This window comes from Hyperolius riggenbachi, chromosome 1 (assembly GCF_040937935.1).
Source record: "Hyperolius riggenbachi isolate aHypRig1 chromosome 1, aHypRig1.pri, whole genome shotgun sequence".
In the NCBI taxonomy this organism is placed as follows: domain Eukaryota; kingdom Metazoa; phylum Chordata; class Amphibia; order Anura; family Hyperoliidae; genus Hyperolius; species Hyperolius riggenbachi.
Genome location: NC_090646.1, coordinates 371,934,805 through 371,949,265, shown reverse-complemented (window position 1 = coordinate 371,949,265; position 14,461 = coordinate 371,934,805). Strand labels below are relative to the sequence as shown.

Genomic DNA, 14,461 nt, shown 5'->3' with positions numbered 1-14,461 from the left:
AAACCGCCGCCCTACGCCTTTTAGTTTTCGCGATTTTCGCGATTGAAATTGCCGCGGCCGCGATTTCAATCACGAAAATAAAGAAAACTAAAAGGCGTAGAGCGACGATTTAGGTGTCGTCAGAAAGAGGAGAAAGAGAGCTTTAAAATGATATCCATCTTTCCATAGTTACATTGTATTACACAGGGCGACTTTTTCTCAAAGTCAGCAGCTCCATTCAGCACAAAAAGTCGCCCTATGTAATACAATGTAACTATGGAAAGATGGATATCATTTTAAAGCTCTCTTTTTCCTCTTTCTGACGACCCCTAAATCGTCTCTCTACGCCTTTTAGTTTTCTTTATTTTCACGATTGAAATCGCGGCCGTGGCAATTTCAATCGCGAAAATCGCGAAAACTAAAAGGCGTAGGGCAGTGGTTTATATATCATTGGAAAGAGGAGAAAGAGAGCTTTAAAATGATATGCATCTTTCCATAGTTTCCGCACTGCTCGGAGTCCCTTTAAAGGGGCACTATTGTGACTACAGTGATTTTCAAATAATAAAGTAAATAATATCTGCAAATGGAGTAAGTGTTAATATAGCTAAAATGGATGGTCAAAAGTAATGTGGAAACTGACATGACTAGAAAGAGAGGGTAGGACATCAGCAGACAAGTTACTGACGAGGCTGAAGCATAGCCCAGTCTGATGCGGGGGGCAACTGTAGCAACTAAATCTGTTGCCAGTATTTTTCAAGCCCCTGTGAGCCTTACTCACGGGCAACATTTCTGGCCTGACGCTAGCACACAGGAGCGCGTGCGCGACAGGCCGGCGACAGCTCGTCGCCAGGTCCCTCCGCATACACACGGCGGAGGGACCTGGCAACTAATGCGCGGGAAGCTGTCGCTGTTGTTCCTCCCCCCGCCGGAATTTCAAGGTATTCCTTGGTTGCTGCTGTCGCTAGTCCGCATACCCATGCGGACTAGCGACAGTTGCGGCGGCAACTGTCGCCAGGCGATTGACCGCGCCAATCGCCTGGCGACAGCAGCAACGAGCGACGGTTCGGGGTGCAAGTCCGTGCAACGCCTCATACTCACGGGCGACCTGTTGCCGCAACACGCGCGCGCCGCGTGTTGCGGCGACAATTGTAGCCCGTGAGTATGGGCCATTAGTATCTTTCAACTTCATGCAGCTTACTCACGCTGCTGGCGAAGGCTCTTTGACCAGCTATGAGCTGCTAAATATGCGCAGTACTGACTACATGTGATGTCCACAGCTGTGCCTGCAAGATGGCAGATCAGTATAGATGGTGAAGGCTCTTTTACCAGCTACACTGATCTCAGAGGCCCCCTGCAGTAATGCAGACACAGCTGTGTACACCACATGTAGTCCTTTACTCCAGTGACGGTACTGCGCATATTTAGCAGCTCATAGCTGGTCACAGAGCTTTTGCTAGCAGCGCAAGTAAGCTGTACAAGGTAGGAAGATAAGGCTCCTACTCAGCCTCACGTGGAGATGAAAAATACCGGCCACAAATGCAGTTGCATCAGTTGAATCTGAATGGGCTGTGCATCAGTCCCATTTGTAACTTGTCTGACGATGTCCTGCCCCCTCTTGCTTGTAAGTCATGTCAGTTTCCACATTACTTTTTTACCAGCCATTTTAGCTGCATTAAAAGGAACTACAGTTAAAATAATAAAACACAAAAAAGTGCTTCATTTTTACAATAATTATGTATAAATGATTTAGTCAGTGTTTGTCCTTTGTAAAATATTTCCTCAACCTGATTTACATTCTGACATTAATCACATGGTGACATTTTTACTGCTGACAGGTGATGTCAGTGGAACGAGATGCTGCTTGCTTTTTTGGCAGTTGGAAACCGCTATAAACAGCTATTTCCCACAATGCAATGAGGTTCAAAGACAGGAAACTATCAGGACCATGGTCCTGACATCACACTGTGGGAGGGATGTCACCACAATATTAGCCATACAGGCCTCTGATGATACGTTTGAGAAAAGGAAAAGATTTCTCATGGAAAAAGGGGTATCAGCTACTGATTGGGATGAAGTTCAATTCTTGGTTATGATTTCTCTTTAACATTAACTCCTTTTTGCACATATCATTTATTTCATTATCTGAAAAACACTGAATTTTTAATAGTGTTCCTTTAAACACGTTTTTCTTTGAAGCAATGTAGAAATGTCAGGATACAAATACAAATATATATATGTACATAGTATATATATATATCGAAACTGTAAACTTGTAAGAAATCCTAAACCATTTAGTGTTCACTTTTCTCTGTAGTTTCTGGTACAATAAATGAACATAAGCAGAGATGCAAATATGTTATAAAAGAATACACTGCTGATGGAATGTGGCAGTAAGCTTATTTTTTGCTCTACTACCCAATAACCTATCCAAGCTGTGAGACACACACACACCTATTTAGCCTGTGATAAGAAATCATTATTAGCATTCTGTTATGGTCAGGGTTGATAAGACTGTTTGGGCGGGAAGGGAAGTTTTGCAAGACACTCCTATTAGAAATTAAGCTTATTTTGAAATGACTGTGCTTGGTAGCTGAAGCAATAGAAGGAACGAACGAGTGTCATTAATAAAAATGGATGGCTCTGTCAAAGATCATCATTATTCAGAAGTACCACCAGAGAACCCTACCCCAGCAAGTGAGCACCATGAGGTGAAAGAGGAGACTCCAGGTAAGATGACAGAGGCTACTTACTTACTTGTATGACAGATGAGTGCAGATAGACTCAGGGTATTCCTATAGAAAGATGGTGCTTTGAGAATCATTTGTACTTCAAGCATGTATGCAATATTGTTAAGTACATCTAATGTGAGACAGAAAAAGGTTCTGAATAAGGATTTGCTTTTTTTTTTTTTTCTCACTTGCAAGACACTATTGCCTGCCATTTTCTTATAGCACCAATATAACAAATTAGAAGAAATATTGATCAGGATTGAATATTTCCAAGTATCCCCACTTTAATAAACTGATTTGAATTTTTATAACACGTTATTGTAATTAATGTTATTTTTTTCTTTTGGATGCATTCACAATTATGTGGCTTTGTTACATATGCTAGCTCATATACCAAATCATTATTGTGCCCCATATGCACGCATGCAAGGGCAGTCAGACATTTCGAGGATAATCAGAGTGACCTCAGTGGAACACTGCTGGACAAGGGCATATTTGCATGATTGTCCAGCTTGGCCGAATGCTCTGGTACTGTCTATGGACACAGGATTCATCCAGTAAGTAGGCAGCACGCCATGTAAATGCCAGTGGAACAATAGCAATCAGGCAAACTTGTCAAACATGTTTGAATGATTCTTCATCCTTCAACACTGCATGTTCATAGACCTCATAGACATCACAATATTATTATTATTGTATACTTTATTACCCAGTTTGGCTGATAACATGTGGACTGAATGACTTCTCTAATATTTATGAGGGACTTTGTTTATTTAAACAAGGTTCAAATTATGACAAACTGCTTAAAGAAAAACTGAATAAACATACATATATCCAGGCACATCGCCTCTAGTTAGGACATTAAATAAATTATTAGGGAAAGGGAGGTGCTGAAGGGGGTGTGGCTAGAAAACAGCAAAAATCTATTAACCCTTCGCACACTCACATGCAAATGTTCACACAATTGCATTCACAGATTCACTCATCCAGGCACAACTGTTATCCCTACAGCTAAATTAAAACCCAGGGTTTTAGTTCACAGAAGAATGCATTCTTATGCTTAGTCACCTATACTGCGTAGAAGTACCCAGGTAAACATAGGTGTCCTAACTCTGGCCCTGTAACATGCATAGTGCAGACATGCAAACACATTCATTGCATCAAACCTATCAATGGATTAGGAGCACACATCCTAACTTCCTCTCCTGGGAAAGACAGTGCATCTTACCAATCGCACAAGGGAGCTAATGTTATGTGTCCATGTGCACAATGCGCATACACCAGCATAAGCTGTCTGCATGCTGACAAACATACAGGGGAAGGGGGAGTGCACCGAATTGGACCCTAGCCACAGGGGTCAATGATAAGAATAAACATACATATATCCAGGCACATCGCCTCTAGTTAGGACATTAAATAAATTATTAGGGAAAGGGAGGTGCTGAAGGGGGTGTGGCTAGAAAACAGCAAAAATCTATTAACCCTTCGCACACTCACATGCAAATGTTCACACAATTGCATTCACAGATTCACTCATCCAGGCACAACTGTTATCCCTACAGCTAAATTAAAACCCAGGGTTTTAGTTCACAGAAGAATGCATTCTTATGCTTAGTCACCTATACTGCGTAGAAGTACCCAGGTAAACATAGGTGTCCTAACTCTGGCCCTGTAACATGCATAGTGCAGACATGCAAACACATTCATTGCATCAAACCTATCAATGGATTAGGAGCACACATCCTAACTTCCTCTCCTGGGAAAGACAGTGCATCTTACCAATCGCACAAGGGAGCTAATGTTATGTGTCCATGTGCACAATGCGCATACACCAGCATAAGCTGTCTGCATGCTGACAAACATACAGGGGAAGGGGGAGTGCACCGAATTGGACCCTAGCCACAGGGGTCAATGATAAGAATAAACATACATATATCCAGGCACATCGCCTCTAGTTAGGACATTAAATAAATTATTAGGGAAAGGGAGGTGCTGAAGGGGGTGTGGCTAGAAAACAGCAAAAATCTATTAACCCTTCGCACACTCACATGCAAATGCATGTGAGTGTGCGAAGGGTTAATAGATTTTTAAAGAAAAACTGAGGCATCAGATTAAAAAGATTTGTTACTTAACCGAGGCTTCCTCCAGCCCCATGAGCACGGACGCATCCCTCGCCGTCCTTCCGGGTTCCTCAGTTCAGCCGTAATCACTCCTGGTAATCTGGCTCAGTCACATCAAGCAGCTCTTCTGCGCATGCGTAGAAGAGCTGACTGGCACGACTGAGCCAGATTAACGGGAGTGATTGCAGCTGACCGGAGGCACTCAGGAGGACGGCGTGGGACATATCCGTGCTCATGGGGCTGGAGGAAGCCCCGGGTAAGTAACAAATCTTTTTAATCTGATGTCCCAGTTTTCCTTTAAAGAGAAACTCCAACCAAGAATTGAACTTTATCCCAATCAGTGTCACGCACCTTGTAGTGGCGGAGACCGTTGTGCTGAGGGTAGCAACTCTTGCAGCTTGACACCTGACACCCCTGGAGTGGGAACAGGGGTACCGAGGTGTGCAGGAGGCAGGAGTGCTCGCGGAATCCGAGGGACTGTTGAGCAGGATGAAACCACGGCACTCCTCTGGTCTGAGTCGGGTAGTGCAAGGACTCAGCAACCAGTGTAGACAGAAGCAGGGATACTCTCAGGATAAGCAGAAGTCGGCAGCAAGACAGGTCCTCATACAGGCAGGGTTCGGCAACAGAGCGGGTAATCAGGACTGGCGGAGGTCGGCAACGGAGCAGGTTCTCATACAGGCAGGGTTCGGCAACAGAGCGGGTAGTCAGACAGGCAGAGGTCATCAGCAAGCGCGCAGTCAGACAGGCCAAGGTCGGGTTCCGGAATAAACAGCAAACAGGCAGACACTGGGTCACGGCACGGGAGTACAACACTAGCTGCAATACTACAGCAAGGAAGCCATGCACTCTCCAGGTTTAAATAGGCCAACTTTGGCGCGCACAGCACGACGCACCGCGCGCGCATGCGCACAATGCCCCGCGCTGCGCGCGCATGCGCAGACGCGCACGTGAACGCGCGCGCACGCGCACAAACGCCCGCGCGCACAAACGCCAGAACAAGATGCACAGCAGCCGCCCCTGTGCACGCAACGCCACACAACGCTCACGCCAGCGCCTCCTGACGCCAACGTTTACGCCGTGCGATGCAACGCACACTGGTGAGCACCGACAGGTCGCCCCGCCGAGACCCACCAGGACGAGCGCCAGCATTCGTGCGTACTGGCCGCCTCCTCTGAACAGGTAACTGACCGTGACAATGCCCTCCCCTAAGGGGCAGCCTCCGGATGTCCTCAGGGGCTGGCTTCTCCGGGAATTCCCTGTGGAACTGATTATACAATACAATACAATACAATAACATTTGTAAAGCGCTTTTCTCCCATAGGACTCAAAGCGCATAGCTGTGTCTCAGATTAATACAGGGTTTCAGGCTGGGTTGTGTTACAGAGGAGATAGTCAGATGTTCATGAATGCCAGACTGAAAAGGTAGGTTTTCAGTTTAGACTTAAATGCTTCCAGGGATGGGGCTGTGCTGATTGGGTGTGGCAGGGAGTTCCAAAGTGTAGGGGCAGCATGACAAAAGGCTCTGTCTCCAAAGGTTTTGAGGTGGACTCTGGGGGTGACCAAGGTGTTACGTCCTTTTGATCTAAGATTGTGGGGGGTGTGATGTAGTTGCAACAAGTCCTTCAGGTATCCAGGGCCCAGATTGTGCAAGGATTTGAATGTCAGTAAGCCAATCTTAAACAGAATTCTCCATTTTATCGGTAGCCAGTGGAGTGAGCTCAGGGTTGGTGTTATGTGGCAATGGCGGGGTTGGCTCGTTAACAGCCTTGCGGCGGTATTCTGTACTAATTGCAGGCGGCGTAAGTCTTTCTTATGCAGGCCTGTGTAGAGGACGTTGCAGTAGTCTAACCTTGATGTGACGAAGGCATGAACTAGGGTTGGAAGATCCTCTGAAGGAATTAGGTGTTTAATCCTTGCAATATTCCTTAGGTGAAAGAAGGAATGTTTCACAACAGCTGAGATTTGATTCCTGAAGCTTAATTTCCCATCAATCAGTACTCCCAGGCTGCGCACACAGTCTGAGTTGTTCAGGTCTGAGCTCCCTATCCTTAGCGGTGTTGGTTGAGACTGGAGCTGCTTTGCTGTTGAGCCCTGGCCCTCGATAACAAGAACCTCAGTTTTGTCAGCATTAAGTTTTAGCCAATTATTATTCATCCACTCCTGAAGCTCAGCTAAGCATGCGTTTATTTGTGGAGTAGGGTCTGTGACATCAGGTTTGAATGACAAATATAGCTGGGTGTCATCAGCATAGCAATGATATGTCAGGCCATGTTTTTGTATGATTTCTCCAAGTGGCAGCATGTATATGGTGAACCAGACGGGTGGCATGGATGTTACCTGCTGGTTCCCAGGTGTTTTCCTCTATGCCATATCCTCTCCATTTGATAAGGTACTGGATCTGGTTATATCTTTTCCTGGAGTCCAAGATTGCCTCTACTTCAAACTCTTCCTCCCCTTCTACCAAAATCGGTGGTGGTGGATTTGTTCTTCTATCAGAAAAAGGGTCCAGTGTAGTAGGTTTTAGCAGCGCGGAATGGAATACCGGGTGTATCTTCAAACTATCAGGGAGATCCAATTCATACGCCACCTGTCCAATTCTTCTTTTGATGAGAAATGGGCCAACAAACTTAGGACCCAATTTCTTGGAAGGGCAGGTCAGTTTGAGATTCATGGTAGATAGCCAGACCGAGTCCCCCACTTTGATATCCGGATTGTCCCTCCTGTGACGATTAGCCTTCCTCTTGTAGCTTTCCTGTGCTTGGGACATGGTTTGTTGCAAAATCAGATTATTGTCATGTAATGTTTTGATCAGGTTGTCGGAAGCAGGTACTGATGTTTCTGGAAGAGTATTTGGCAGGAATGATGGATGGAACCCATAATTAGCAAAGAACGGAGATTGTTGTGTGCTTGAGTGAACAGAGTTATTATAGGCGAATTCAGCTAATGGCAGAAGCTGGACCCAGTTATCTTGTGCTGATGATAGGAAACATCTCAAATACTGTTCTAATGTTTGATTGGTGCGTTCTGTCTGACCGTTTGACTGTGGATGATAAGCAGATGAAAATTGTAATTGAATGTCCAAGGATTCGCACAAAGCCTTCCAGAATCGGGATGTAAACTGTGTCCCTCTGTCTGAGTCAATGTCAGCTGGAACCCCATGAAGGCGTACAATCTCCTTTATAAAGGTCTTGGCCGTTACTTGTGCTGAGGGAATACCCTTCATGGGTAAGAAGTGTGCCATTTTAGACAGTCGGTCTACCACAAAGGAGATGGTGTTGTGCCCTTCCGATCCCGGTAACTCTACAATAAAGTCCATAGATATGGAGTACCAAGGCCTGGGTGGCACCGGCAGTGGGTTGAGTAATCCCCAAGGCTTAAACTTCGACCCTTTAAATCAGCAGCAAATGGGGCAGGAAGTCACATATGACTTACAGTCTCTTCTGAGTTTGGGCCACCAGAACGAGCGTTGTAACAGATCTAGAGTCTTCGTTACACCAAAGTGACCTGCTAACTTGTGGTCGTGACAAGATTCGAGTACTACGGGGCGCAAATCTTCTGGTACAAACATCTTGTTGCCATACCACCACAGGCCCCCCTTTTCTTCCAGAGAATCCCTGATGGATTCTGGTGGATTGATTGATGCCTGACGGATTTGACCGATCAGGACTGGCTGAATAATCAGGAAATTGTGATCAGACAGAATTGTGTCAGGTGTGCTTGGGTTCTCATCCTCTGGAAACATCCGAGATAGGGCGTCCGGTTTTATGTTCTTTGATCCGGGTCTGTAGGTAATGTGAAATGAAAATCTCGAAAAGAAAAGAGCCCACCTGGCCTGCCTTGGATTCAGCCTTTTTGCGGTCTTCAGATATTCAAGGTTACGGTGGTCCGTGAAGATGAGTATAGGCTGAGCTGCGCCTTCCAGGAGGTATCTCCACTCTTCCAATGCCACCTTGATAGCCAGCAATTCTCTATCCCCTACATCGTAGTTTTTCTCTGCCTCCGAAAGCTTCCTTGAATAGAACGCCACTGGGTGAAGTAAAGCCTTGATTCCTTGTCTTTGTGATAGCACAGCCCCTACCGCAGAATCAGATGCATCCACTTCTAATACAAAGGCCAATGCCGGATCCGGATGTCTAAGAACGGGAGCGGATGTGAAGTGTCGTTTTAGTTTATCAAATGCTGCCTGGGCCTCCTTATTCCACATGAAATGACTGTTCTGACGTGTGAGTTAAGTGATGGACAAAATTATTGCGGAAAAGTTTTTAATAAATCTGCGGTAGAAGTTGGCAAACCCCACAAACCTTTGCACTGCCTTCCTGTTAGAAGGAGCTGGCCAGTCCAGAATTGCCCGAATTTTCTGTGGGTCCATAGTAAATCCTTCATCAGAAATAATAAGCCCCAGGAACTGTATGACCGTCTTCTCGAACTCACACTTCTCTGCCTTGACGAATAGGTTATTTTGTCTGAGACGAGCCAGTACCTGACAAACCTGATTGCGATGATCCTCCAATGATACTGAGAAGACTAATATGTCGTCTAAATAGACTATGATGGGGGTGCTCAATAGGTCGATCGCGATCTACCGGTAGATCGCGACCGCCTATTTGGTAGATCGCGGCCTCTTGGCCGCGTCTTGACAAATATCGCGGCCTTTTGGCCGCGTGTTGTTTGATACACCAGCCGCGCATTGGAACTAATCAGCCGCGGCTGTCAGAAAATGGCCGCGGCTGTCAGAAAATGCTTCCCAGGCTCCCAGCACACGGAGGGGAGAGGCGCGGCTGACAGCACAGAGGTGTGGCTGAAGGGGAGAGGAGCCAATTGCGAGCTTCTCCTCTCCCTCCTCTCTGATGGGCAGGAGTTGTGGCCACGCCCCCCAGGTCCCGCGGGTCTTACAATCACGCGCCGAGGCCGACACCTGACCGCCATCTTGTCTTGTGAGACGCGCCGGAGAGGCTTTGAGGTGGGCACATTACGTGGTGGGTCGGGTCGGTCGCTGTTGAGGTCGGGTCGGTCGCTGTTGAGGTCAAGTGGATTCTTACTGCGGGGTAGTGGTATGTGCAGGGGGAAGGGGATTTAGTGTTTTAATATTAGAAGCCATGTGCTGTGTGGGGGGGAGAACGATCGTTGGGGGGGGGGGGGGGGTTAGTGGGGTTAAGTGCTAGTGGGGTTAAGTTTATAAATGTGGGTACCTGTGTATCTGTGTGTGTGTGTGTGGGGGGGGAGATACTGTGTGCATCTGCTGCCAAATATACGGGGGTTGGGAGGGGGGCTTTCATGTCACACTGTGTGTGTGTGGGGGGGGGGGGGATACTGTGTGCATCTGCTGCCAAATATAGGCCCCTTTACTTGGCTAAGCTACACTGAGGGCTCCTATACTTGGCTAAGCTACACTGAGGGCTCCTATACTTGGCTAAGCTACACTGAGAGCCCATATACCTGGCTAAGCTACACTGAGGGCCCATATACCTGGCTAAGCTACACTGAGGGCTCCTATACCTGGCTAAGCTACACTGAGGGCCCCTATACTTGGCTAAGCTACACTGAGGGCCCCTATACTTGGCTAAGCTACACTGAGGGCCCCTATACCTGGCTAAGCTACACTGAGGGCCCATATACCTGGCTAAGCTACACTGAGGGCTCCTATACCTGGCTAAGCTACACTGAGGGCCCCTATACTTGGCTAAGCTACACTGAGGGCCCCTATACTTGGCTAAGCTACACTGAGGGCCCCTATACCTGGCTAAGCTACACTGAGGGCCCATATACCTGGCTAAGCTACACTGAGGGCCCCTATACCTGGATAAGCTACACTGGGGGCCCCTATACCTGGCTAACCTACACTGGGGGCCCATATGCCTGGCTAACCTACACTGGGGCCCATATGCCTGGCTAACCTACACTGGGGCCCATATGCCTGGCTAACCTACACTGGGGCCCATATGCCTGGCTAACCTACACTGGGGGCCCATATGCCTGGCTAACCTACACTGAGGGCTCCTATACTTGGCTAAGCTACAATGAGGGCCCATATACCTGGCTAAGCTACACTGAGGGCTCCTATACCTGGCTAAGCTACACTGAGGGCCCCTATACCTGGCTAAGCTACACTGAGGGCCCCTATACCTGGCTAAGCTACACTGAGGGCTCCTATACTTGGCTAAGCTACACTGAGGGCCCATATACCTGGCTAAGCTACACTGAGGGCTCCTATACCTGGCTAAGCTACACTGAGGGCCCCTATACCTGGATAAGCTACACTGGGGGCCCCTATACCTGGCTAACCTACACTGGGGGCCCATATGCCTGGCTAACCTACACTGGGGCACATATGCCTGGCTAACCTACACTGGGGCCCATATGCCTGGCTAACCTACACTGGGGCCCATATGCCTGGCTAACCTACACTGGGGGCCCATATGCCTGGCTAACCTACACTGGGGGCCCATATACCTGGCTAACCTTGACTGGGGGCCCATATACCTGGCTAACCTATACTGAGGGCCCATATACCTGGCTAACCTATACTGAGGGCACGTAACCTATGCTGCAGGCACATACACCTGGCTAACCTACGTCGGGGGGGGGGGGGGGCGTGCTTAGCATTTGGGACATTGGTAGATCTCCTGGCCTCGGCAAATTTTAAAGTAGCTCGCGAGCCGAAAAAGTGTGGGCACCCCTGGACTATGATAAATTGATCAATAAAGTCTTTCAGGACGTCATTGATGAAGTACTGGAATGTCGCCGGGGCGTTGCAGAGCCCAAATGGCATTACCCGGTATTCGAAGTGTCCGTACCGAGATCTGAAAGCAGTCTTCCATTCATCTCCAGCTCTTATTCTGACCAAGTTATAGGCCCCCCTTAAGTCTAGTTTAGAAAAAATCCTGGCTTCACGGAGTTTCTGGAAGAGTTCCGGGACTAGAGGCAGCGGATAGCGATTCTTGATGGTTACTTTATTAAGTTCTCGGTAATCTATGCAGGGTCTTAGAGTTTTGTCTTTCTTCTGTACAAAAAAAATTCCTGCTCCAGCTGGAGAGATGGATGGACGGATAAACCCTTTCCTGAGATTTTCTTCAGGGTCAGAGAGAGGAAACATACGCCCAAACGGAATCTTGGCTCCCGGGACTAGATCAATCGGGCAGTCATACGGCCGGTGAGGTGGTAAACAATCCGCCCCTTTTTTATCGAAGACATCAAGATATTCATGGTACTGTGATGGAACAATTTCTAGAAGTGCTTTTGATGTGCATAGTAATGGGCCGGAAGTAACCGGACTGACGGATGAACAGCAACTCCCACAGTAAATTGAGTTGAAAGAGACAGCACCTGTGGTCCAATTGATAAGTGGGTTGTGTGCTTGCAGCCAGGGCAGTCCTAGGATTACTGGAAACATTGGAGAAGCCAGAAGATCGAACTTAAGCAGTTCTTGGTGGGTTTCAAGGATCAGGGCATTGGTAGGAATAGTTTCCATGGTGACCGGCCCTGAGCAGACAGTTGATCCATCCGCTAAATGGATGTGGAGTGGTTCCTTGCGAGGTTGTATTGGAAACTGATGATAGGTGGCAAATGCAATGTCCATGAAACAACTGCAGGCTCCGGAGTCGATGATAGCAGTGGTTCTAATGATTCTTCCTGGAAACTGAAACGAGATAGGAATGGTCAGGTGATTAGTCATCTTTTGGGAGTAGCTAGAGGGTACACTTCTAGATGAGAGTTCCTTACCGGTGGGTCGAACTGGGCAGGTACTGATCATGTGGCCAGCAGTTCCACAATAGAAGCATAGATTCCCCTGTCTCCTTCTGTTCCTCTCTTCTGTTGATAGGGGGGAGCGCATGACACCCAACTGCATTGGTTCTTCCTAATCCCCTATTGCAGTAGGAACTGTGGTTGAGGCAGAAGGAAAGGTAGGTACCCAAGATGCACGGGAGGAACTGCCTGCCGCTCTTTCCATCTGGCGTTCCCGCAACCGTCAGTCAATTTGGATTGCCAGGTCAATCAGGCCATCAAGGGTAGCTGGTACTCCCACCCGGGCTAGTTCGTCCTTCAGAGCTTCAGAAAGTCCGAGGCGGAACTGGTGTTTTAATGCACCCTCGTTCCAGTCAGTGTCAGCTGACCATCGGCGGAATTCAGATGTGTAGTCCTCTACCGGTCTCCGACCCTGGCGAAGGTTCCTTAGTCCCAATTCAGCTGTAACTTGTCGCTGCGGGTCGTCATACACGGCAGCCATGTGGGTAAAAAAGGTTTCCGTTGATGCCAGAACGGGATTCTTCTGGTCCATCAGCCTGTGGGCCCAGGTTTGAGGATCTCCTTGTAACAACGAGATGACGTAACCCACCTTGGTTTCTTCATGAGAGAATGTGCGTGGTTGAAGCGAGAAATATAGCTGACAGGCATGTTTAAAGCCTGAAACTTGGATCTGTCTCCTGAAAATCGTTCCGGCGTGGGAACCCGTGGTTCGGGGGCTACTAGAACAGGTGCGGGAGCAAGGTTGCTAGTTGCCGGAAGTTGTATGGGTGGTGCTGCGGCAGGGGCAGACGGCTGACTAGGTGCAGCTGCTGAGATGACGTCCATGCGACCTTCCAGCCGTTGGTGACCTGCTTGAAGATCCTTAATGGCATCTGTTAGTGTAGCCATCTGATTGCAGAGGGTGGTTAGTACGGTTGCTACCTCAGCGGTCTCCATTGTTGGCTGTAGTATTATGTCACGCACCTTGTAGTGGCGGAGACCGTTGTGCTGAGGGTAGCAACTCTTGCAGCTTGACACCTGACACCCCTGGAGTGGGAACAGGGGTACCGAGGTGTGCAGGAGGCAGGAGTGCTCGCGGAATCCGAGGGACTGTTGAGCAGGATGAAACCACGGCACTCCTCTGGTCTGAGTCGGGTAGTGCAAGGACTCAGCAACCAGTGTAGACAGAAGCAGGGATACTCTCAGGATAAGCAGAAGTCGGCAGCAAGACAGGTCCTCATACAGGCAGGGTTCGGCAACAGAGCGGGTAATCAGGACTGGCGGAGGTCGGCAACGGAGCAGGTTCTCATACAGGCAGGGTTCGGCAACAGAGCGGGTAGTCAGACAGGCAGAGGTCATCAGCAAGCGGGCAGTCAGACAGGCCAAGGTCGGGTTCCGGAATAAACAGCAAACAGGCAGACACTGGGTCACGGCACGGGAGTACAACACTAGCTGCAATACTACAGCAAGGAAGCCATGCACTCTCCAGGTTTAAATAGGCCAACTTTGGCGCGCACAGCACGACGCACCGCGCGCGCATGCGCACAATGCCCCGCGCTGCGCGCGCATGCGCAGGCGCGCACGTGAACGCGCGCGCGCGCACGCGCACAAACGCCCGCGCGCACAAACGCCAGAACAAGATGCACAGCAGCCGCCCCTGTGCACGCAACGCCACACAACGCTCACGCCAGCGCCTCCTGACGCCAACGTTTACGCCGTGCGATGCAACGCACACTGGTGAGCACCGACAGGTCGCCCCGCTGAGACCCACCAGGACGACCGCCAGCATTCGTGCGTACTGGCCGCCTCCTCTGAACAGGTAACTGACCGTGACAATCAGTAGCTGATACCCCCTTTTACATGAGAAATAGAATGATTTTCACAAACAGACCATCAGGGGGCGCTGTG

At 48.6% G+C, this 14,461-nt stretch overlaps 1 protein-coding gene across 2 annotated transcripts in view; it reads left to right on the top strand.

Moving 5' to 3' along the window:
• Window positions 1-2,479: 2,479 nt before the first annotated feature.
• The window catches only part of HEMGN (hemogen), a 51,332-nt gene continuing 39,350 nt past the window's right edge, over window positions 2,480-14,461 (top strand). For both annotated transcript variants that reach the window (XM_068271341.1, XM_068271340.1), the window contains exon 1: window positions 2,480-2,706. In XM_068271341.1, coding sequence (XP_068127442.1) covers window positions 2,610-2,706 — 97 coding nt within the window. In that variant the 5' untranslated portion in view covers window positions 2,480-2,609. The remainder of the gene's footprint in view (window positions 2,707-14,461) is intronic.